Source organism: Protopterus annectens, chromosome 4.part1, assembly GCF_019279795.1.
Source record: "Protopterus annectens isolate FY-2018-M chromosome 4.part1, PAN1.0, whole genome shotgun sequence".
Classification (NCBI taxonomy): Eukaryota; Metazoa; Chordata; order Ceratodontiformes; family Protopteridae; genus Protopterus; species Protopterus annectens.
The window spans coordinates 381,934,963-381,959,785 of NC_056734.1; the positions used below are offsets into that span (position 1 = coordinate 381,934,963).

Sequence of the window (24,823 nt, forward strand, 5' to 3'; positions counted from 1 at the left end):
CAGGAGGTCCATCAGAGTAGGGTCTGACAATGCTCTATATGTCCGACATAGATCTCACCTCAAAAGCCTGTAAGAGACAGAATACAGGGATAGAGCCTTGAGGCAGTCTGCATAGGACATTTTACTTAAGCCGTGTATTCTTTTAGTGAGGAACCTCTGTGAATGTTCCAATTGTTGGATATGCCTGATTAGATACATACCAAAGGGGGCATTGTACTCAATGATAGGTCTGATGAATGCTGAACACAGTGGAACAATGACTTCCTTGTTCTTAGATGCCATACCTTTGTTTATAAGTTGCACAACATAGAAGGATTTCCTCACCACTGTAGACATGTGATGGTCAAAGGCTAGATTACTATCTATGTGTGTGTCCCTAAGTGCCTGACAACTGGGTCAACTCTAAGGGGTGTGTTGTCAATATGATACTTACCAGGGGTGGATGACTTCCCGAATGATACTATTATTTATTTCTTGACATTTAGTTTTAGTCCATGGCTCTGACACCAGTTGTTTGTCTGTGTCACCCCCTCCTGGAGAACATTTCTGTCAGTGTGGGATTCAATGACGGCTCCTAATTTGCAATCATCTGTAAATTTAGTCATTCAGGGACCACTGACATTGGCCTTGACTTCAGAGAAGTAAATGCCAAAAAGGAGTGGTCCAAGGACTGATCCCTGGAGTCACTTATGACTGCCCTCTTTGCAGAGGTGGACTCTCCAATCCTAACCTTTTTGGTCCTGTCTGTGAGCTAGTTGGCTATCCACTGGGTGGCATATGAATTTGTACCTAACCCGAGGGTCTGTATTAAATCAGAGAATGCTTAAAAAAGTGAATGCTGATTTATCGACCCATGTAAGCGAAAGCGTACAATACCGAACACTCGGAACAGTGATTTTTTTTCCCCATGGAAAACAAATCGCTGTTCCACAAAAAAAATAAATAAAAATAAAAAGTTCAAAACATTACATAAAGTGGGGGGCTTCACACCCTCCCCAATGTGAGGGGCTGTGCCCCCACACCCCCTACTTAAATATACAAATTCCGAGATCGCACTACAGTGAGGAAAATAGCAAAGTAACGGAGGTGGTCAAGCGATTTCTTTCCCAGGGAAAGAAATCGCTTATATGCCGTTTCGCTATTTTGCTGTTTCGTGCTTTCAAGTTCAATCAAGACGCATTTGAAGTATTGCATCTTCGATTATATAACAAGAACCCATGCTCAAGTGGGGTATTGTGCCAAATGTTTTGACCAGGTCAAGGTAGGCAGTGTGGACCATTCTGCCCTCTTCTATTGCTTTGGTGACCTTCTCAAAGAAATCCATCAGGTTGAGTAGGCATGATCTGCCCTTAACGAAATCAAACTGGGTTGGGTCCATTACTATATCACTATTGATCATTTCCATGATAATTCTTTCCATGGCTTTACATGTAAGACTAGTGAGACTGATGGGTCTGTAGTTTCCAGGGTCTGTAAATGATCCACCTTTGTGCAGAGGGATAACTGTTGCTGTTCTCCATTCATGCAGCACAACGCCTGTTTGAAGGTTATAGTTAAATAGCAATTCCAGAGGCCCTGATACGTCATGTTTCATGCTATTTAGAAGGCATCCTGGAATACTGTCTGGGCCCATTGATGCAGTGTTCTAGCCTTAGAGAGAGCATTAAGGACATGTTCCCTAGTGATAGCAGGGGGAGTTACATTAGACGGTATTTCCTGAGGGAAGGTTGAGGAGGTGAGAGGGGTAAAGTTGGAGGTGAATTTATCTGCCAGTAGGTTTGCAATATCTTCTGGCTCAGTATTGGTGGCTCCATTTACAATGAGCTCTGCACACAATTTTTCATTGCCTTTGAGGTTGCAGACATAGCTAAAGAATGCCCTGTGGTTGTCCTTGGCCTGGGAGGCCAGATTCACCATTCTGTCTTAAAATTAAAAGAAACACTTTCCTACCCTCAGAATGGTTCAACAATAATAATTTTTATTGAGTCAGTTGATGATGGTCTAAAAAAATTACTGTAAACCAAAAAGAAACCCTCTGTGACCCTGATGAACCGATGGTGACATGGTGTCCTTCTCATTGGCATTCCTGAATTCCTATGTCACTGCATGGCCTGTTATTGCATTAGGTAAGCAGCAGTATGGCTGCTGAGTTGTCATCTGTGTCAGTGATTTACTCGGTGATCTCTCATCACTTACAGCTAAGAATCTCACCAAGGCATTCATATCCACATTTTTCTGGATTATCATCAGCTTGATCTGTTTCAAAATGCTTACCCTTTTTCTAAACCAAAACACATCATTTGTCTTTAAATGCTTGTATAACTTTATATACAGCTGTGCGAATGTAATATAATATCACATTTGATACAATTTTTTTGTCTAGTTCCCACTGCTGGTGAGCTTGAATATTTCTTCACTGTAAAACCAGACTCTTGGTTTGGTTCAGCCTTAGTTCCTTCTCAAAAATCTCAGGATTTGACCCCTTCCAGACATATATGTTTATGAATTTGTTTTATCATATTTCAGTATGTATATATTATAAACCTGCATAATTAATGCACCTACGATGACCTCCAAGATTACCGTAAACAACGTTAAAAATGGTCACATAATGGATAGTTTGCACTGCGAACAGCACAGTCAAGGAAACTGTTAAATAACCGCATGGCTGACAGTCAAAGAAAATGATTTTGTAGGGGGATTCCCTATGTAAATCTCCAAATGGAGGGGGGCTTTTCCCCAAACCTCTTTACTTAATAATCCATATCCTGCAAATTCATAACTAAGGAGCAGTAAGCATTTGCACAAAGTGTGCTATACAACACGATACAACTTGTATACTAAGAACACCAGCTGATACTGGAAAATGTGTGCCACCAAAATAAAAAAAAACAAAAACGAAAAAGCTAAGTAGTGTTTAAGGCAGGGGAGCAAGACCCGTTGTACCTCTATACCACTCCTTATGTAAATATACTTGTCTGTGAATGCACAACTGTGCAGCAGTAAGCAGCTGCAAAACTAAATGAATTAAAATGGCACAGTCTTGGTATTCGGTACAAGCACCTGCATGAATCTCATTATTTGAATTATCACAGTTTATGCATTCAGTACAATACTTAACATGTGCAGATTTCTTAATCAGACAGTTCTCTGTACTTAAACTACTTCAGTAATGTGCAATGGATATACATTAACAGACCTCATTCTTAATGACATACGACAGCTCAGCAGTTTTGAAACTGCATGATGTTTATATATATATATATATATATATATATATATATGTGTGTGTGTGTGTGTGTGTGTGTGTGTGTGTGTGTGTGAGGTCTGTAAACAATACTAGTATTTTTTATCAACAAAAAAAGATCGCCATTCACACTGCTGACAATCCAACATGGATACACCAAAAAATTAACCTAGAGTATACAAATTAAAAATTGCTTTTTTGCAATGGGGCAAGCCCCTCTGCACCACCCATGGGGAGTTGTGCCCCCCCATGCCCACTGCTACTTGTATATACCAACTCTGAGATTGCACAAGTTGAAAAATGGCATCTTTCCATCCCTGCTGTTACAGAGATCTTAAGCTGGCACATTCAGTTAATTGACCACACATTACTGACCGAACAACTGTCAATCATATTCTCATCCACTCATCAATTATCTTGTTTATGTGTGGGATTCGTGTCTTAAACAGTAAACACTGAGGACATAAACACAGGATCTGCAGATAAAGCAAAATCCTAATAAACAAGACACAAACAGTAGAACAAGTGTTTTTTCAGGGGGAAGCCCCATCTGCACCTCCATACTGCCTTACCTAAATATACTACAAACAGCCTAGTGGATTCGTGTCTTAAACAGTAAACACTGAGGACATAAACACAGGATCTGCAGATAAAGAAAGCAAAATCCTAACAAACAGTAGAACAAGTGTTTTTTCAGTGGGCAAGCCCCATCTGCACCTCCATACTGCCTTACTTAAATATACTACAAACAGCCTAGTGGATTTGTGTCTTAAACAGTAAACACTGAGGACATAAACACAGGATCTGCAGATAAAGAAAGCAAAATCCTAACAAACAAGACACAAACAGTAGAACAAGTGTTTTTTCAGGGGGCAAGCCCCATCTGCACCTCCATACTGCCTTACTTAAATATACTACAAACAGCCTAGTGTTCCTTTTCTCATCTGTATCATTCTGCTGCACATTAAAAGATACTCGAACTGTGCAACTCCTGCTCATCAACGTTTACTCAATGGGTTTTGTTAACTATAATAATAATATCAGATTATCACGGTGTTCATCTTAGAGTGCTCTTACTGCTCGTGCGTGCATGCGTGTGCGTGCGTGCAGGCGTATGGGCGCGTGTGTGTGCGTGCGTGGGCGCGCGCGTGCATGTGTGTCTGTCATTTGTGATAGCTGCTCACAGTGTTGGCTTGCAGATTTTACATGTCTGCTGCTGTATTGCTATGTCTGTAACATGTTTGAAGTGTAAATAACATCTGACATTATCTCAGTCTGCTTACTCTTGTATTGTTCCGTTCTGCCTTCAGTTCTGAAATCTCCTCTTCCTTCTCCAGAAGCTGCTCTCTGCAGGCATTCAGTTCTTTAGTTAAGGTTGCAAATTCCTGTGAAACACAAGCATGAGAGAACTATGTATCAAACTGGCTGAAAAGTGGTATTTGTAGTAAGAAAACTTTAGTAAGGTTAAAGTGAGCAGCTCTTATTTATAACGTACATAACACAGAAATCAAAGTCGCATTTCCTCCTTTGTCGTTCATCAAATAAGTATCATACCACAAATTGTTCGGGCATCTGTCTCAAAGCTTGTAAACTCCACAGTAAAAACATTTTTTTTGTCTGAACTACACATAAATGCTAACACACTGCAAAAAATAACAAATAGTAAAATGAAACAAAATGTTAATCATCTGAGCTGCTACCACTGAATGAGCCACTTGATATAAAATTAAAACTTTCTTTGAAAAAATGAACAATAACACAATGGGCATATACAACGAATATAGTCTGGGGGAGTATACATTTCCTGATCATGACTAAATTTACTGTAAATCCTTCTCTAACATCACATTTTACAACTCTTATGCAATAATATAACACTCATACAGCAAGGCTCAGCCTGAACAAAAACATACACTAATGCATTTAAATACGTGTGACAAATTATAAACTGAACATATAAGATTTACTACAGAATTACTTAAATATTATTTATAGCCCCCCCCCCCCCAAAAAAAAAACAGTAGGCGTAGCACATCACCTGAAAAGGAGCGGGGGAAAGATATTAAAGTCTATTCTGTATGTTTTGCTTTCAGTGATGCACTTTTATTCCTGTAGCTACATTACTCAATGCAGTGTTTTTAGTTTATGGATCACAAAAACAAAGCCTCTGCTTTACCTTTTTTGATTGGTGTAGTTTTGATAAATTTATTTTATTTTCTAAGTTAGGTTCAACATGCAGTCAGTGTTAAATGCATCAATGTTTCTGTGTGCAGAAATGTATTCAGTAGGTTTGGTCATTCTGTCAGAATTGGAATTATGGTCTGTTTTGGCTAACTGCTGTTTCATCAGTTTATATGACAGTGTGCTGCCATTATGTAAGCTGAGAGTTCACTGGTGGCACACCTCTTAAGTGTACCTCATTGTGAGGAATGTTCCTTATTTTGACTCTTAAGTCTTCCATGTTACTTGCTGTTCCACACTGAAACATTGTCATGCATTAAGAATTTTTTAACTAATATCCACAGTAAGAAAGACCAAATCATATAAATCATCAAAAAATATTTTATAAGCATAAAATAACACATTTTAACCATCCTCTGAGCTTCCTAGTTCAAGTTGTTAGTAGGCAGTTGGTATGTGTTTCTACATTTTGCCCATTTGTTCCACATTTTGAGGATGAAAGGTTGAGAGCTGTGATAGGTAGTCTGTGTTAATATACTTGCTTGTGCTTTTCCTATATTGAGTGTGTTTTGAGGATAGTTTGTGTGTGTGTGAGAGAGAGTTGCTGTAGACGTGCATGTGTGTGGGGGTGCCTGAGCAGGTAAGAGGTTTTATTGCAGCATCAGTGCACAGTGGGGTTGATGAAGTGTTTCCTTTTTCTATGCTGTTGGGTGATCTTGGGAGTTAGTATATGTAAATTAGTGGAGTGTGGAGGGTGATCTTGGCAGTTAGTATATGTAATTTAGTGGGGTGTGGAGGGTAATCTTGGGAGTTAGTATATGTCATTTAGTGGAGTGTGGAGGATGATCTTGGCAGTTAGTATATGCAACTTAGTGGAGTGTGGAGGGTAATCTTGGGAGTTAGTATATGTAATTTAGTGGAGTGTAGAGGGTAATCTTGGGAGTTAGTATATGTAATTCAGTGGAATGTGGAGGGTGATCTTGGGAGTTAGTATATGTAATTTAGTGGAGTGTGGAGGGTTATCTTGGGAGTTAATGTAATTTACTGGAGTGTGGAGGGTGATCTTGGGAGTTAGTATATGTAAATCAGTGGAGTGTGGAGGGTGACCTGAGGAGTTAGTATATGTAATTTAGTGGATTGCGGAAGGCACAACCCCCCCCCCACACACACACACACACTCAAGGGAAGTACAGAGGGGGCTTGGCCCCTGCAAAAAAACAATGATTTTTATGAGTTGTATGTTCTCGCTAATCTTAACATTTTCAATTATATGCAAGGAATAGAGCCAGACCTCCAGATAGAGTAATGCAGTGCAAAATTAGGGTGTTTCTGCAGCAAGCTCAGCATCCAAAGTCTGCAGTTAGCCTTTCACACCACAGTTCTATCTTTAGATCTGGTGGTCATATCATCTGTGCATTATATCTCAGTGACTGCATTTTAATACCTAAAAAAACAAGGTCTGTAGTTTCATTAAAGAAATGTTACCACCTTTTCTAGTTTAAAATGGTCTTGTATATAAAAGTCAGAAAAATAAAAACAACTTTTCTTACACTGTTTAAGGATACCGATGCAAGAATAAATTCAAAGAAGGAGAAACCTCCGGTAATCCACCACAGCAAAATTCTAAAGAAATATAAAGATAAAATCAATAATATTTATTCCACAAAAAAGAAAGCAGCAGTAAAATAATAAAACTCAGTTCTTTGCAGTCCGATAAGTGCTTTCGGCAATATGCCTTCTTCAGATCTGCTGCTTTCTTTTTTGTGGAATAAATATCTTTGTTTTTATCTTTATATTTCTTTGGAATTTTGCTATGGTGGATTACCGGAGGTTTCTCTTTCTTTGTATATAAAAGTCTGTAGATATACAGAAATATGTATGAGTGAGTGAGTGACAGAGAGACAGGCAGACAGGCAGGTGCTGTACAACCTGTTTATATAAAAGTTAAGAACTTACAGAACTTTCATAACTCACCATTTAATCTGGCATTTTTTAAGGAAGCAACACTTTCTTGATATCAGAAGGTCAGTTTATTCCATATGCTGAATAGGTGTATTATTCGGGATGAAGTATTCTCCTGAAACTCATTAAAATCTTAAATATGAAAATGAAATGGCACTAATATAGTCATACAGCATTTGCCATTCCCCTTGTAACATGTTCAGTGTTCAACTAATCACGGCTGTACTTACTGTACCCAGCATACCTCCCGTACCACACATGGCATGGCGCCGTCCTTCAGGCTGAAACCATCAGGCAACTGCCATGAAGAGACTGTCAGATCAAACTCTCAGACCACTGCACGACCCACAGCTATGCCCCAAACCAACAAGGCAGCTGTTCACCTTCATGTCCTCTGCTGACTATAAAAAATTATTCAGTACCCTACTGAAGGACGACAACACATGGTTATGCTATTAGAAGCATGCTAATCCCCTAATACATAATTAGTTAAAAATACTTGAGACAATCTTTTAAAATCAACATTTGTGTTACTGGAGCACCTGACACAAAAAATGTTGCTGCATTCAAGAAAGAATCTAAGAATGCTAAAGTTTTGTTCAGTGTACTCTCTGTTTAAGCATTAAAACTACTCATAGTGTACAAACGCAAAGTATGTATCACTAAATCCTTTCTGCACTACTAAGTGGTGCAACATACTTTTATATTTTTATTCCTGTCTGCATATTACAGTCATAATCTACTCCTCTGAATTAATTTTATACTACACATATTAGATAGCTGTGGCTTTATTTTTTAATGGTATTTCAATTCCGTACAAGTTAAGCACAGACCTGTGCATTCAATGGAAGGGCCATATGTCATATACCAAATGAGGTTGGTGCAATACATCTTCAACTGGAAGACACGTACTCACTAATCTTTACTGACATTTGAATTTGCCCCTATATGTGGGGTTGGAAAGGAAGGAAGGAAGGTTCCCCCTTCATTCAGAAAAAAGCTTCACTATACAAATATAAACATATTTTGCATTTCCATCAAGGACACCACCTGTAATACAACAAAAGAGCACAATACAGTAAACTCTCAGTTAACCAGAACTCTCAAGCAACAATAAAAAAACGAAAGAAATTCAGTACAGTATGAACAATTCAGTTTTTCATATGTTGTACTTTCTGTTTTCTCCCTGCAGAAACACAGCTTACATTTTTATAGTTTTAAAAAGGAAGATACAAATAAATTCCCTCTCTCCCCAACTTGAGGACATGTCAAACCAAACAAGTCAAATCACTAAAATGTCAAAACTTGCTCCATACTCACTTAGTTTGCATCAGATTGCAAGTTCTCTCTCTCTCACACACACACACACACACACACACACACACACACACACACACAGTCTCTTCAGCCTTCATACATGCATTCACTCACACTTTCTCTCTCCAATCCCTCACACACACTGTCTTCAGCTTTCATACATCTCTCCGATCTCACACAACTTTCGATTCTGCTTTCGTACATGCATTCGCTCACTCTCTCTCTCTCTCTCCAATATCTCACACACACTCTCTCTTCAGCTTTCATACATCTCTCCGATCTCTCACAGACAGTCACTTCAGCTTTCATACATGCATTCACACTCTCTCTTTCTATTCACTTCATTCAGTTCCAATCCAGTCAGTGTGCCACTGAAAACCAACCATTCTGTGTGCTATGCTTTCTAGAAGAAATATAAGTTTAAAATATTATTATTCCAGCCAGGCTTTTAATTACTGTATATCAATATTAAAATCAAATCAATACAGTGTTTATGGTATGCTATGGTATGGTATAGTATAGGGTACACTGTCAGGTCTATTTTTAATAGTAACTCTCAAGCAACCAGAAACTACACTTATCCGGCATGTACCAATTCCCATGGGTGCTGGTTAACTGAGAGCTTACTGTAATCCACTTTAAAGCAAATCGGAGGCATCTTCTGCATGGTCAGCATCTCACTCTAATGTTAACTTGCACCTAACTAAAAAAAATCTGCATTTGGGTCTGCCACACAATGATAATGAATGGGAGAGAGGGCACTAGGTGGGGTGAGATGGGGGTCGGGGGTGCCCCAGCTTCTTATCTGTTCATCTGATGAAGTCATTATCTCAGCCATATAATATAACAATAATACAATATATAATATAATATATAATATAGGATAATATAATAATATATCATATATAATATAATAATGTAATATATAACATATGATAGAATACAATATATAATATAGTATAATATAATATAATAAATAATTATAATGTAATATATAATATAGCACAATATAATATATAATATAATATATAACATAATAATAATAATAATATAACAGAGTAACAGTGTCACATCAGTCTTGGCTTTTATTCTTCCCTCATGGTGATTCTGGTTTATGTGTTCATACAACACTCCTAGTATTAAGCTATAGAGAAGCTGAGTAACAGGACATCAGTTTAATGCTGTTAGTCTAAGAGACATTACATCTAACTCTAATAGTAGTCAGGGTTGCAATGTGCAAAAACAAATTTGATGATAATCTAAGAATCTATGCTCCAAGGAAAGTATGTATCTTACACTTAACCTTAAGGATACTCTCACTAAGGGTCTGTAAACAGCCCCACTGTGGACTGTGCTGCCATGTCCAGTTTTCTCTGTGACACAAAGCGCCTCCTCTCCTCCCTTATTCACTCTTTGTTGTATTGATTTCTTTTCTATTACAATGGCATACACTTTTATCATGTATTACTGACATTCCTTAGCAACCTTGTATGAGTATAGACCATGCCCAGCAGATTTGATAGGTTTGTAAATAGACAAGAGTTTTTGGTCATTGGATCGCAATGACCAACTGGTAACATAGTTGTGTAGAATTTTTTTTTAGTGCTGGACAGGCAGATGGATGTTGAATAATTTTGTAGGTTGTTAGAATCAGTGTATATTTTAGCTGATGGGGTAATTCTAATCAATTTAGGCTTTTGGCACACCAGTGGTGAGTGTGAGATAAGGAGAGAGCATGGAGTGCCATTTTACTTACTGATACCTATTGGACAGGTAGCATTTGAAGCACAGAAGAGTGGGTTAAGAAAGAGACCTAGTGAGTTTGCTGTGACGAACTGTGTCAGTGGCTTTAGACAAGTCTAGAAATAAGGAAGAGACCAGTTTGTCACTATCTCTAGCTTTATTGACAGTATCTATGCAAGTCTGAAGGGCAGTGCTAGTACTATGGGAAGGACAGAAGCCATGTTGTTTAGTAGATAGGAATTCTTCCTGCAGGAAATAGTCTAGCAATTGTTTTTGAATACATTTTTCAAGTATTTTGGTGAGGGGAGATAAGATTGCTGTAGGTCTAAAATTATTAATGTCTGTTGAATTTCCTCATTTGTGCAGATGGATAAACTTAAAGATAAAGATAAAGTGTGCCTTTTTACAAAGAGAGGGAATGTGGGATTTCTAGATTGACATTTTAACAGGATTGAGACAGCATAGGCAATGCTAGTGTCTGCTATTTTAGGTCGCTTAGAAGTTCATCAGCTGAAGAAGAGCAAGGTTTACATTTGTTTGAGTAGTTTTAGATACGATGCAAAGATTTTTCCAGTGCTTTTTTTATACTGTATAATTCATTTCCACTGCAACACCACTTTAATTGCATTGTAGTTTTATATACCAAAATTGTTGTAAGAAATGAGATAACACAAAAGTTCTTTCTTAACTCTCCAAATCAGATAAACAATATACAGTCAGATGATGACTGCATTCTGCTACATAGCAGGGCTTTACAAAAATATTAGCATAATGTTCTGATAGAAATGATTTCCACAACGCAATTAATTTTCTGAAGAATCTTGATATTTGCTTCTGGCTATTATGGACTCATCTGTATCTGATTAATCCACAGCGAACCATCCCCTGATAACTCTACAGTAATTGCATATGCCCCCAAACACTCCATGCTTCTTTTTATCATTCTTTAACTGATTCATGATTTATGAGCTTTAATCACTTAAGATAACATTTTTTCTTGTTTTGCCAAGCCTTGTTGAAGAACACTGCAATGCAACGTTCCCTGAGCTACTGCAGTAAGTGGTAAAAGTTACATACTTTTAAATATCTATTCACATGGGTGCATAAGCACTTAACTGCTAGTCATGCTGTGTGACTGATTACATATATTATCAAAGCTGGAAGCTACAAATAATTCTGTAATCAATCCCACCATTACTGTACAGAGGAGCTGCAGCAAAACACTTATAGTATCCACAAAAAGGTGCACAATGTGCATAGTTTCTAAGCCTATTGTCCTAAGATGGAAAATGCATGCATACACTGCATGCAGTGCATTATTTTTAACAGGGTTCACACAATGTAGTAGTGTGCTTCGAAGCTGTTAAACACTTTTACAGCAAAGTTAAATCTCAGCACAACTCCAGGAAGCTGCAGGTTTTCTGGAATCCTTAAATGCAGAAAGCCACAATGCAAATATAATAAAATGGACACAAGGGAAGAATTCATGGCTGGATAGTCTGCTCCATAGCTCTAAGAGAGGTTTGACTGTTGTCCCAGGATATGGAGAACTACCCCATGGACCATGGGAGATGAGTGGCAGGTACCAGCTTGCAAAGACCGGGGGGGGGGGGGGGAGAAGCCATGGTTAATCCACCAGGAGTACCTTCATGGCCCAGCTTGCTTATTTGGGGCATATCAGCACAAACCAGAGGCAGCACTCATGGAAGCACAAATTCCCAATATTGCAAACTCCTAGCAAAAGTAACAGATAGAGTGTTGGAGCGCATTCATTTAGTCAAAAAAGCCAAAATTCCAATAATAGATGAAGGAATCACTTCTGGTGTTCGACTCTTTCCTCCGAAAGCAAACAAATGGGTTGGTGAGCTCTTGTCCCAAGACAGAATGAATGGATCTAATGGTGGAGTAGTAATGGTTATATGACCATCTCATGCTGTAATTGATTTTAATTGCATACTGCACAACAAAATATAGGCTATACTACTAGTAAGCTAACAGTATTAAAGGGTTCGTGTTACCAAAATTGGGAAGAATAAACTTCAGTAAGTTCTACGTCAACTGTATAAATTTATAAAAATGTGAAGTTTCAGAAAGTTGCAACAAATATATAGACTTTGTAATAATGTGATGGAAAGGGATCAGGAATTGTTAACTTTGAGAAATTTATTTATAATGAGAGGATATCCGATTGGTCTACTAGAAGAGATCAGTAGTAGCATTTTGCCAACTAACAATGGTGCACACAATCAGAAAGTCTACAATTCTAGATATAAAACAGGTACAAACAGGATTAAATTTAATAACAAACAGAAATTGGTGCCAAATACATCAAGCCATCAGGAACCTGTATTTCATGTTCCATTTGTAACCAGATACACTAGTGATAATTATTATATTACTCATATTATTAAGAGAAACTGGAACATACTGATAGTGAATCAAGATGTTAAGAAAGTAGTGGGTTTGAAACCGAGCTTTTGCTACAAAAATAGCAAAAACTTAAAAAGACTCCTGTGCAATGACAAATTAGACAAAGAGAATGAAATAGATAGAGCAATGTATATAGGGACTGTACCTTGCAATAAATGCAATATGTGTAAGCATATTATAACAGATAACCATTTTTATATACCAGACCTTGGTCAAGATTATTATCTTAATGTACAAGCAACCTGTGAGACTACCAATGTTATTTACTTGGCCACATGCAATGATTGTCAGGCATACTATGTAGGTCTAACCACTAGAAAATTAAAGAATCGTATCTACAATCACATATATGAAATAAGAAAAAAGACACTAACCAATGCACTAGCCAAGCACGTTAATGAAAATCATGATCATAAATTTTATTTTCGGGTTATAGATGTGGTCAGACGAATAAAAAGAGGAGGAGATAATATGACATTCATTGAAAATGTTGAACTTGAATGGATTCTGTAGCTCAAAGCCCACATACCTCCTGGGCTAAATAGCACAGTTAGTCTGAAACCTGTATTGGCTTTGAGATAACTTATGCATTTATATATTTGTTGTATACCCATAGATATTGTACATAATGGCTGATTTTGTAGTAGGATGGTTTTAGTCTTAATAATTGTTGACTAACTATTACAATAAGAAATATATATCTATATATAAATGGAGCTTATATCAATATGAACTTTAATATAGTACCTACTATTAAGCTATGCCTTTCTATTTGCCTTGATAGATATAGGTATATTTTTATACATATATACCTTTTAAAATTTTTTTATTCGTTGCCAGTATTATGTACATAAGTTTTGTATTTGTATTTACAACTATTAATTACATATACATATATATACATGCATTTCAGCATTGATAACAATGATATAATAAGATATATATATATTATAATAACATGTTTTTATAGTACATGAGAGTTAATATTATCTCCACACAAATATATATTTTTATATTTACCTGGCATCAAATATTTAGTTTAAATACTATAATACATCATTATATCATTCTTTATTACTTGATTATAGATTCTTTACATTTATTGTATATTTGAATTATTTGAAATATTTTAATACAACAAAGGTAGTATTTATATACTTTTAAACAAGATGAGTTCTTAGAATGGATATCAGTCAGGAACTGCATTTGTATAACAAAATGATTAAGCAGCATAAAGGTTAAATAGAGTGATTGTGTTTTTAAAGAGACCTTAATTGATGACAAGCAAGGTCTAATTATTAATTAATTAAGAAAAAGAGCGGGAAGCTAATTAATTGTTCTTGCTATATAATCATGTGATTTTTGTAATGAATTATAACCTGAAGAAGCATACAGGACTGTATGCGAAAGCGCTTGTGATATATTAAAAAAACTTTTTTATACTTTTTATTGCATCGTGGTGATCTACGTTTTGGTGTCTCCTGGGACTGAAAGTTGCAACAAACAGATTCCTCTACCATGTCCAGTTGTACAAAAAGCGATACAAGTTACTGCAGTACAGTAATGCCATATCAAAGTAACTCACTGCCAGTCAAATGTTTCACAACTCAGGATGCCGAACACCTCAACTGATCTCAAAGCTTTTAATTGTTTTCATTTGCTAAAAGTACAAACCCACTAGGCTCAATCCCCTTATGATGACCCTGGAGCACTGCCTGATTAAGTTACTTGGACAGATTCCACAGCAGGTAAATGTCAACTGCCATGATCTGCTGGGTTCATAGCATGGGATTGACCTTCTTAGCCTGAAAGGCCTTCAAAGAGATCATTTATGTTATCATCACATTTCCTGCTTGATAGTGAAATATAAAACAGGGTTTTGAATGGAAGTAGCTTGGATTATTCACCTTAGTGTCTTACTACACAGATGAAGCATCATTTGCGGCACACAGCTACAACATTCCTTTAGTGCTGTTTATATTCATTTTGAACTTCAATATTTATAGCATGCCTGTAATTCAACTACATTTAATACACAATTCTGAATTTATTAAAGTTACAATATAGCCCACATATTTTAGTAAGTAGGTGGTTTGGACAGTCTAAATTGGCCATAGGTGTGAGTGTGCGTGCAAGTTCGTGGTGTGGAAGAATGACCATGGTAAGGTTAGCCATCCAGTAGTGTAAATCTTGGCTCTAGATGAATGTCACTGTTGAAGTGACACCTCGACTCCATTTGCAAAAATGGGAAAGGGGTTGTGGATGGACAGATTTTAGTGTGTGACTTAATATCTGTTTTAATGAAAGATCATCAGTTCATCCAGCCATCTCTCCAACTATCTAGCCATTTTCAATACTAGTTTATCCAATTTAGTTCTACTGAGAGCCAGAACCCTTTCCAACAAGCAGTAAATATAAAGCAGGAAACAATCTAGGATATCATTTCAATGACAAAAGTTGCGCACTCATATACCCAGTGACACATATGCAGACATAATTTTTTTATGCATCAGCAAGTTAGCCAAATGCATCTTTTGGAGGTGTAGGTTTGATTTTATTCAGTCCTGTATTCCTGACAGAATGTTTCAGCCAATTTAGCTGAAGAAAACTTAAAACATTGCCCTACAATGAGGGAAACAAGCTCCCAGCACTCCCATCAATGCATCAAGCTTCAAGCCCTGAACCCTTCCTTACTAAATATAATCGTCTCCAAGGTCATACCACTTGGGGAGGTGGACAACATTACTTAAATTCCCTATTGAAGAAGACGGACCATGAAATCAACGTATCCTGTTGTAGGGATCTTGAAGAAAAATTAAATCAGTGAAAACTCAAGGGCACAGAGAGAACATGTAGGTTTCACAGAGAAACCACCCCAGCTGGGAACCGAGGCATGTGAGACAGCAATGCTACCTATAACGTTAAAATATCACAGTAACCACGGATGTGTCTTGTTAGAAGTGTGGTTTACTACCTTTGGTCATACTATGATCTGTAGTCACAGACATGTTATGTGACTTGAGAAATCTCTGCAATTTTTACGACAACATATTTGACAAGATTTAAAGTGCAAGACAGCTCAGAAGTGCAGTTTGGAGATGGTTCAGAAGGAGATATTCATTTTATTTTACCTAATTCACACAACGGAGTTGCATACTCTAGTAGAAAAATATGAACTATGCTGTCCAAAATGCAAAATTGCACATTTTTATGTACTAAAATTCAGACTTGTACTTGCTTACCAGTCTGACGCATTATGCAGAATCACCAGTAAATTCCTAAAGTCCTTGCTTACCAGTCTGACGCATTATGCAGAATCACCAGTAAATTCCTAAAGTCCTTGCTTACCAGTCTGACGCATTATGCAGAATCACCAGTAAATTCCTAAAGTCCTTGCTTACCAGTCTGACGATTATGCAGAATCACCAGTAAATTCCTAAAGTCCTTGCTTACCAGTCTGACGCATTATGCAGAATCACCAGTAAATTCCTAAAGTCCTTGCTTACCAGTCTGACGCATTATGCAGAATCACCAGTAAATTCCTAAAGTCCTTGCTTACCAGTCTGACGCATTATGCAGAATCACCAGTAAATTCCTAAAGTCCTTGCTTACCAGTCTGACGCATTATGCAGAATCACCAGTAAATTCCTAAAGTCCTTGCTTACCAGTCTGACGATTATGCAGAATCACCAGTAAATTCCTAAAGTCCTTGCTTACCAGTCTGACGATTATGCAGAATCACCAGTAAATTCCTAAAGTCCTTGCTTACCAGTCTGACGCATTATGCAGAATCACCAGTAAATTCCTAAAGTCCTTGCTTACCAGTCTGACGATTATGCAGAATCACCAGTAAATTCCTAAAGTCCTTGCTTACCAGTCTGACGCATTATGCAGAATCACCAGTAAATTCCTAAAGTCCTTGCTTACCAGTCTGACGCATTATGCAGAATCACCAGTAAATTCCTAAAGTCCTTGCTTACCAGTCTGACGATTATGCAGAATCACCAGTAAATTCCTAAAGTCCTTGCTTACCAGTCTGACGATTATGCAGAATCACCAGTAAATTCCTAAAGTCCTTGCTTACCAGTCTGACGCATTATGCAGAATCACCAGTAAATTCCTAAAGTCCTTGCTTACCAGTCTGACGCATTATGCAGAATCACCAGTAAATTCCTAAAGTCCTTGCTTACCAGTCTGACGCATTATGCAGAATCACCAGTAAATTCCTAAAGTCCTTAGTAATTTTAGTAAGCATACTTACTTTGCAGTTATTAGCAAACGTATACTGTCAGATAACTTCAAACAATAATGGAAAAGAATCTGAGTCATATGGACCCCCTGAGGACCACCACTGCAGACAATGTTCCCTGTCAGGTACATACTGCAAGTATTGCTCCCTAACAAACATCCAGACCAGTACCCAGTAAGAAATAAAGGATATCTATTTATGGTTATCATACAGTTTAACATTCCAATATGAATGGAATCAGATGCCCGTATTACGTTTAAGTACACACAAACTCCCACATGCAGATCCGTAGCAAATCATTCATTTGTGGAGAAGTCTACATGATTAGACAAGCATGATTATTCCTGAAGGAGCCCATAATACTGTAAAAGGTACAGTAAATGAGAATAGTTCTTACCCTTCCCCGACATATATATCGAGTCTTTTACAAAACTTTCTATTATTCTGTTCTTTTATTTGCCATGTACCATATGTCAAGTACCAATATTAACTTTCAAGTTCATATTAAATAAAAAATGTACCGAATAAAGAAATAAGCCTAAAATTCTAACAAAAGCTTACGATATTGTCTGGGCTAATGGCAAGATTGTAATAATCCTCTCTATTACATGAAGTTTAAGTCCCTAATCACAACCAAGGTATCACATGTTCGAGAAATGGCTGTCAAGAACTTCTTCGTGATAGCACATCTCAAGAGGTGAGCTTGACTTCTGCTTTGAAAACATACAACAGTTTGATTTATCTGTATTAGATAACCAGGCAGAGCACTGATCCTCATGGACTTTTTTTAAACTCAGCATAGGAGTAGGACACTCGTCTGGTTAAGTGACTTGATCAGTTACACAGTAGGCAAATAAAAGCTAAGGGAATCAAATGCAGGAAGCAATCCTTGATCTGCGTTAAAACTCTTAGCTAGCTGTCTGTCTAGATCATAATTCAAATCATGACACTTCTGGTTATAATTATTTGTGAACACACATCCTCCCAAGCTCCATGTGGTACACATTAGAGACACAAAAAATTGTAGAAGATATTTGCATTTCACAGCTCTCAAACCTTAATGCTCTTAATTGCTGGTGTTGCATCATGGCTCTCTCTCTCTCTCTCTCTCTCTCTCTCTCTCTCTCTCTCACTCTCACTCTCTCTCCCCTTGATAGCACCCACTACCCCTTTAGAAGTTGTTTCGAGCTTTACTGTTGCTCACTCCCGAAGGAAAGCATGACTTTAGAATTTTGTTGGAAATGTCAATCTTTTGAGATCAACACTGTTGCATGTTTGGCATGAGGAGCTTGCTGGCAGACTTATTTGGTTTAGATGAGGAAGAGTGCAGTGGGCTAAGTTTCCTTCTGTGGGATAATCATCTGTGTGGCTTTTTGTATTACTCCATTAGGACAAGCACAGTATACAGTTACAGCCAACATTCACCTGCCTCCCTATGTGTGCACAGCATTGGTTCACAGGAAGCCTTCAGTCTCCTTCTAGTGTTCTCCTTGCAACAACTACATTCATGCCATTCTAGGTAAGAAATTCTGTCACCAAGAAATCAATAATCTTTTCTACCCACACCTCTAATGACCCAGTCCACCTCACAACTCCTTCAATTTTATCAGGTGGTGCTCTTCAAACCTGACCAAAAAAGGACCATACCTGACCTTGCACAAAAAAAGGACAGCAGTCACTGCAGGATTTGTGAAACTGATAGAAATGCAAACAAAACATAAACATTACCTTTAATAATGCTGGATGCAACCTCAGCCATTCTCATAATGTTTATAAGCAGTCCCTGCAATGCTTTTTTTACTTAATATTGTTTCATCGTGTTTTTGTTTCACGCAGTAATCTGCAAAGGCATAAACCAATTTGTATTCCAAGAAATTCAATTTCCAAAGACTCAGAGCGTGATGGTACATCTTGTGTTTCTTTGACACATTCATGAATTTTACTGTTTGAGATATTTTGCTCTGAATCTTTCTCATATCTGTGCAAATTAATTAGCTCTCTATATTTTCATACCCATAGCAGTCCCATTATTCCTTTAATCAATGATGCAGAAAAAAACAAGGGCACATTTTTATTTCTATTTGATTTTTTATTTCCATTTTTAAAGTAATTTGAAATGCATGTTAAACAGTCCTTTTCTGGCAACACACTGGACAATGTTTAGACCTACTCTGAAATCTACTCAGAAGTCGAGTGGCACTTGGGGACCTATTCTCAGACATGGTCACAAGAAGGGAGGAGAGGGAGAGACAGAAAGAGAGACCCAATATCCCGTGGTATTCTAAAATTATTCCTTAGCACCTGGTACCTCATGACAGACTTGATGGAAACAACTAGAGCCACAGTCTTCAGCAAAGGTGGCAAACATGCAAGGGTATAACTCATATAAACAAACTAACCCAGTAACTAAAAATGGGGAAACAGGTCTATACCTGTTAAGCACACTACCTACAAGTCTCAATCCACAGAAACACAAATGAAGGCAGACATATATCAGAAAAACAAAAGTTCAGACCAAGTAAGATTGTCGAAATTAGTTTATGTAAGATATGACCATAGCAACAACCTGCGCAGGACTCCCCTGGTGCAGGGCACTTAAATACATTGTCTTAAACTGTGTCTCTGTGTGCCACAGCTAAGTCTTAAAAAGACCTCACATACATCAAAATCTCTGGTGATGGTATCACCGGGATGTAACCCAGCACAACAAAGTCTACACTAATCAAGCAACCACACACACTGCACAATGCACTAAATCACGATGCACCTATAAATAAGTGTGTTGCAGGGATACAAGTTCTTTTGCCCCAACGTGTGAAGTTTTATCTCCTACACCCCCTGCAATAAATACTAACCCATGATCACAAAAACACAAAGAAAGGGGAACATTTGATACTGTGTAATCTGTTTCCCCTTTTCCATGCTTGTCGTACTTCTAGCAGACTGTCCCTTGCAGTCACCAACTGTATGTGATGACTATGTCATTCAGTCAGGCTTAGTCAATCAGTAAGGTGATCAGTTCTGCAATCAGGTGCCTCTACAGCAAGTTGGGCCCCCACCAGCTCAGAATCCCCCGCAAATTCAAATCCTACTGAAAGAATGTGTAGCCAGTAGTCTGCTTCTCCTCTTCCCTTTAAATTGCTCAGGACCCCACCCACCTGCCCAGTACCTCTTCCATACAAATCCTAATCGAAGAATGTAAAGTCAGTAGACTGCCTTTCAGCTTCCCTTTAAATTGCTCAGGACCCCATGCAAATCATAGTAGAATAATGTGTAGTCAGTAGACTTTCTCTTGTATTCCCTTTCAATTGCTCAGGACCCCTCCCACCAGCCCAGCACCCCCCATGCACATCCCAGTCAAAGAATGTCTAGTAAATAGTTCGCCTCTCGTCTTCCCTTTAAATTGCTCAGGACCTCTCCCACCACCGCAGCACCCCCCATGCAAATCCTAGTCAAAGAATGTGTAGTCAGCAGAATGCCTTTCATCTTCCCTTTAAATTGCTCAGGACCCTTCCACCAACACATCAGCTCTACTACCTTGATTTCATCAACCTGGTCCTCCGTCCTAAACACTGAGAACAGTCAGCAGCTGGCAAAGCCCTCTAATAGCCTTAAGATGGGCCACAGGTTGAAAACAGAAAAAGTATGTTCACGGATTAACTTAATGTGCTACAAAGGGCCTATAGCATGCCACGTCTTCAAAGCAAGGCCCAAGACATCTCAGGAAACCATTCTGATGTACATAGTAGCTTTGAAGCTCCCATCACTTCATGTATGAGATGTGCATTTAGCATAGAATAATAGTCCTTTATGCATTTCTGTATGCAGGGCACAGAATTTAGTCAAACTTCTGCCCATGTTCTTTGGTTAGCACTGAAAGGCCCCTCAGATGCCAGAAGGTTCCCTTTCTGTCTCAGCAAAGATTAGCTTTACAAAAGGGGACTAGTTTGTGAGGCAATGACTGCTCTTCTCTGTCACCCCAGACCTAAGATTCAAAATTGGGTCCTTGTACTTGTAGGTAATAATTTTATGACTTCAATAAAAAACTCTTCCAAAAAAAGTTCATAATGACACATACTTATTGTAGGGAAGTCAAACAGTATTTGTTAAGAGACTGGTACAAATAAAACTATCATACAGCCTATGCCTGAAACATGACTTACACAAAAAATCGGGTCTTGGGAGATTTTAAGTTGGCTTTCATTTTCAGGCAGCTGCTCAGTCTGACAGCACACTAACAAGTACATAACAGTAACCCATTACACCTGGGACAGCTGGGAATGCAATGTGGTCATTAAATGTTGCCTTAATCTGCCGTTACATCTGTTGTGAGGTATTAAAAAAAGGATGTTTTGTGACAGTCAGACACCAATCCAAGCAGCTTGGCTCATATAACTGGTCATTAAATATGGACTGTGAGTAGCAGAATGTTGATCAGATGCAGTGGCATAAACTCAAAGTTTTTTTGTAGTAAAGAGCACAGCCTTTATTAATAATCAGAGTTCTTTTAGATGCTACCTAAATAAAACACATGGAGATCAACTGAAGGAAGTGTAATATGTCTGTGTAAACAGAGCACTGCGCAGAAAATAGCAACAGTTAACACTTTTTGGATAGAAAAGTATACTGTACTTGAATAGCATCTTCTTCAGTAGCAAACAACAATCTGAAGGCACTAAATTGTGATTTCTGTCAAAATGAAAATTGATAAAATATCTAATATGTCACACACAAATATTATCATAGTGTTCATTCAGAAAGGGTTCTCTAGGCATCTTCTATTGAGGCTATATTCAGAGCATGAATTTATTTATTTCTTTAGTTGCTGGCACTTGAATAGAATCATCAAGCATTATGTCCTTTAGGAATGACCTAGAAGCTTTAATTTATTTTAATGACATATGGACAGTCATGTGGTACACAAGGAGAAACTATAGGATTCAAAACCCTAATGTTTGGGCATCTTCCTGTATCTACCACATTATAGTGAATGTCTAATTACAAAATTTTGTTTTATGCAGTTCTCTACAAAATGGTTGTAGCAAAAAATTTCCTAACAATCTGTGAAATATTGGAATTTTTTTTTTTTTTTTGAGCTGGGATACAAGATCTGAATTGCCTAGGCATAGTAAGGCTTGATAGGTTTAATTCTGAAAAAAAAAAAAAAAAAAAAAAAAAAAACAATTACTAGAAAATGGAAATCAGAATCTAAACCAACCACACCTGAAGCAGTGAATATTGTAATCGACATAACAGAATGGGAAGCGGGATCTTTAGAAAAGGGTAGGCCCAAATTACATAGAAAAAATGTAACTTGTGGGAAGAATACGTGCAGAATAATGTTTTGGAGGAAAAGTGAGGTTTAAGGGAAGGCAGAAATTTATGTAATGTTGGATGAATGATAGTTACACAAAAGAATACATGTGATGTATAATGTTTGTAACTGGGAACATGATAATATGGTTTCTTTTCTTTTATATAAATGTATGTTTGCCAGTGTCTTAAGTGATAATTCGATAAAGGTGTTAAAAAAACAAAAATTCCTAACAATCTAAACAGTGTCAGTCAAAATTCATTCCTCCTCTAGTGTAGTAATCCATATTACAGGTGTCCATCAGATCAAAATCAGTCCTTTCTCCCAAGGCCAGTCTTATGCATAGGTGAACTAGGTGACTGCCTAGGGAGCCATTCGGCCAAGGGAGATGGTCCGACTTTGTTCTCTTTTTTTTTTTTTTACTTAACTGGTGGCTGCTCGAAACAGTCATGCCTGCAGCACCTTTTCATATTTTGGTCTTTCTGCTCTTTCCAACCGGTGAACTAAATAACAAATCACAGAGCATCAGAGCACTGTGGAGCTCTGTGATTTGTTGTTTAGCATGTGGCAGGTGGGACCAAGCAGAAAGCCCTGAAACTTAGATCTGTGAAGAATAATGGCTGCAAGAGCACCTGGAGGTTGCCAGTATCTTTTTAATATTTTTTTTTATAAACTATATATATAAATAAAATATATATACATTATATATATTCTACAGCTTACATATTCTACAGCTTACTGGAGCTGTTTTGCATCACTGGAGGAGCAGATAGCAGTCCCCAGTTTGCAGCCACCAGTAAACTTGTTCAACCACACATGTAGGATACAGGCTTGGATGTCTACAAAATAAATGCCAAACAGGAGAGGGCCTACAACAGATTCCTGTTACACTCCACTAGTTACAATTTCACATTCAGAAATGGAAACAGCAACTTTCACAACTTGGGAGTTTCCAATCCAGCAGATGATGCAGGAATTTACATTAAGCATGTCTAAGTTTTCAATAATACTAGCACGGGGGATAGTATCAAAAGCCTTGACCATCTCAAGATAAGCAATGTGCACAGAATGACCACTGTCCACAACCTCTGTAACTTTGCAAAGAAGCTTACTAGGCTCAGGTGACAAGACCTACCCTTCACAAAACCTCTCAAAAATTGATTGACAGTATCTGCATAAGTGAGTTCTGCTATGATATATTTCATGGCTTTGCATATAAGGCTGGTGAGGCTTATACATCTATAATTTCCCGGGTCTCTAGAAGGATCACCCTTGGGTACAGAAGTCACAGTGGTTCTTCTCCAGGCATCGGGAATAAATCCTGTGGATAGCTTCAGGTTGAACAGTTTAAGTAGAAGCTCAGACAGTGCATACATGGCACTGAACTGAATACAGCCTAGTATCTTGTCCGTTCCCAAGGAAAAATTATTTTCAGCCTTTGACAAGGATTCCAAGACTTATTTCAAAGTGATTTACAGGGTAACTAAATTTTCAGAGACAATGGGAGAAACAATGTGGGTAGGAAGGGTAAAGGCACCAAATATGTCTGCTAATATATATAGTATCAGAATGTCTGTCATTATTATGGATGACCTCTGTGCGTTGTTAGACATTTTTTTCTTTCATAGTTTAGTCACAGCCTGACATCAGAGGGGTACACAGAAGGTGGCTGTCTTTTACAGCAGGGGTGAGGAGGCATATCAGATATGATTTATGTATCATTTGCAAATATTTGTCTTTTGTCAGCATTGAACACTAAACCTTTGACACAGCTTATTTTTTCCTTGAAAGAAAAAAAAATAAAACTGAACTTCTTTTTCTACACATGATTTTTTGTTTAGATAAATCTTTAGAGAAAAATGTTAGAAAAATGCTCTAAAATGCATCTCAGAGCATCTATAACTCTGTGGTTTCTGGGGGCCTAGCAACCTACAGACCCTAAACTTCAGATTTTTTTTGTTACAGTGCAGACTTGTCCAATTAGGGTTGTTGAAAGGATGAAAGTAAAAGATACAAGAAGGTTTCTTTCCTTACTTGTGATTTTGATCAGTTAAATCATTTCATCAAAAGCTTTAAAAATGCACCAAAAGTAATTCACTTCAGAGCAACTAGAAAAAACATGGCTTTTGAGGTCCTAGCAGCACCTAGGACTGTGACTTAGATTAGGTATTGTGTACACAGTTATTTGTTATTACAGAGAAGTCTTGCCCAGTTGGAGTGTGTTAAAAGGATAGATGAAAAAGAAAAGTGAAGAATACGACTGAAGTTCTTTCCTTTTTAATGATTTTTGTGTAGGCTATCATTGGCCGAAAAAGGTTAAAATGCTCCAAAATGCATTTCACAGTATCTATATACCCATGACTTCTGTGTCCCTACTGGC

General features: G+C 37.7%; 1 protein-coding gene across 1 annotated transcript in view; it reads right to left on the minus strand.

Annotated features, from left to right (window-relative positions):
• The window catches only part of PPFIA4 (PTPRF interacting protein alpha 4), a 1,641,692-nt gene that overhangs the window by 672,854 nt on the left and 944,015 nt on the right, over positions 1-24,823 (minus strand). The window contains exon 3 of the mRNA XM_044070202.1: positions 4,531-4,632. Coding sequence (XP_043926137.1) covers positions 4,531-4,632 — 102 coding nt within the window. The remainder of the gene's footprint in view (positions 1-4,530; positions 4,633-24,823) is intronic.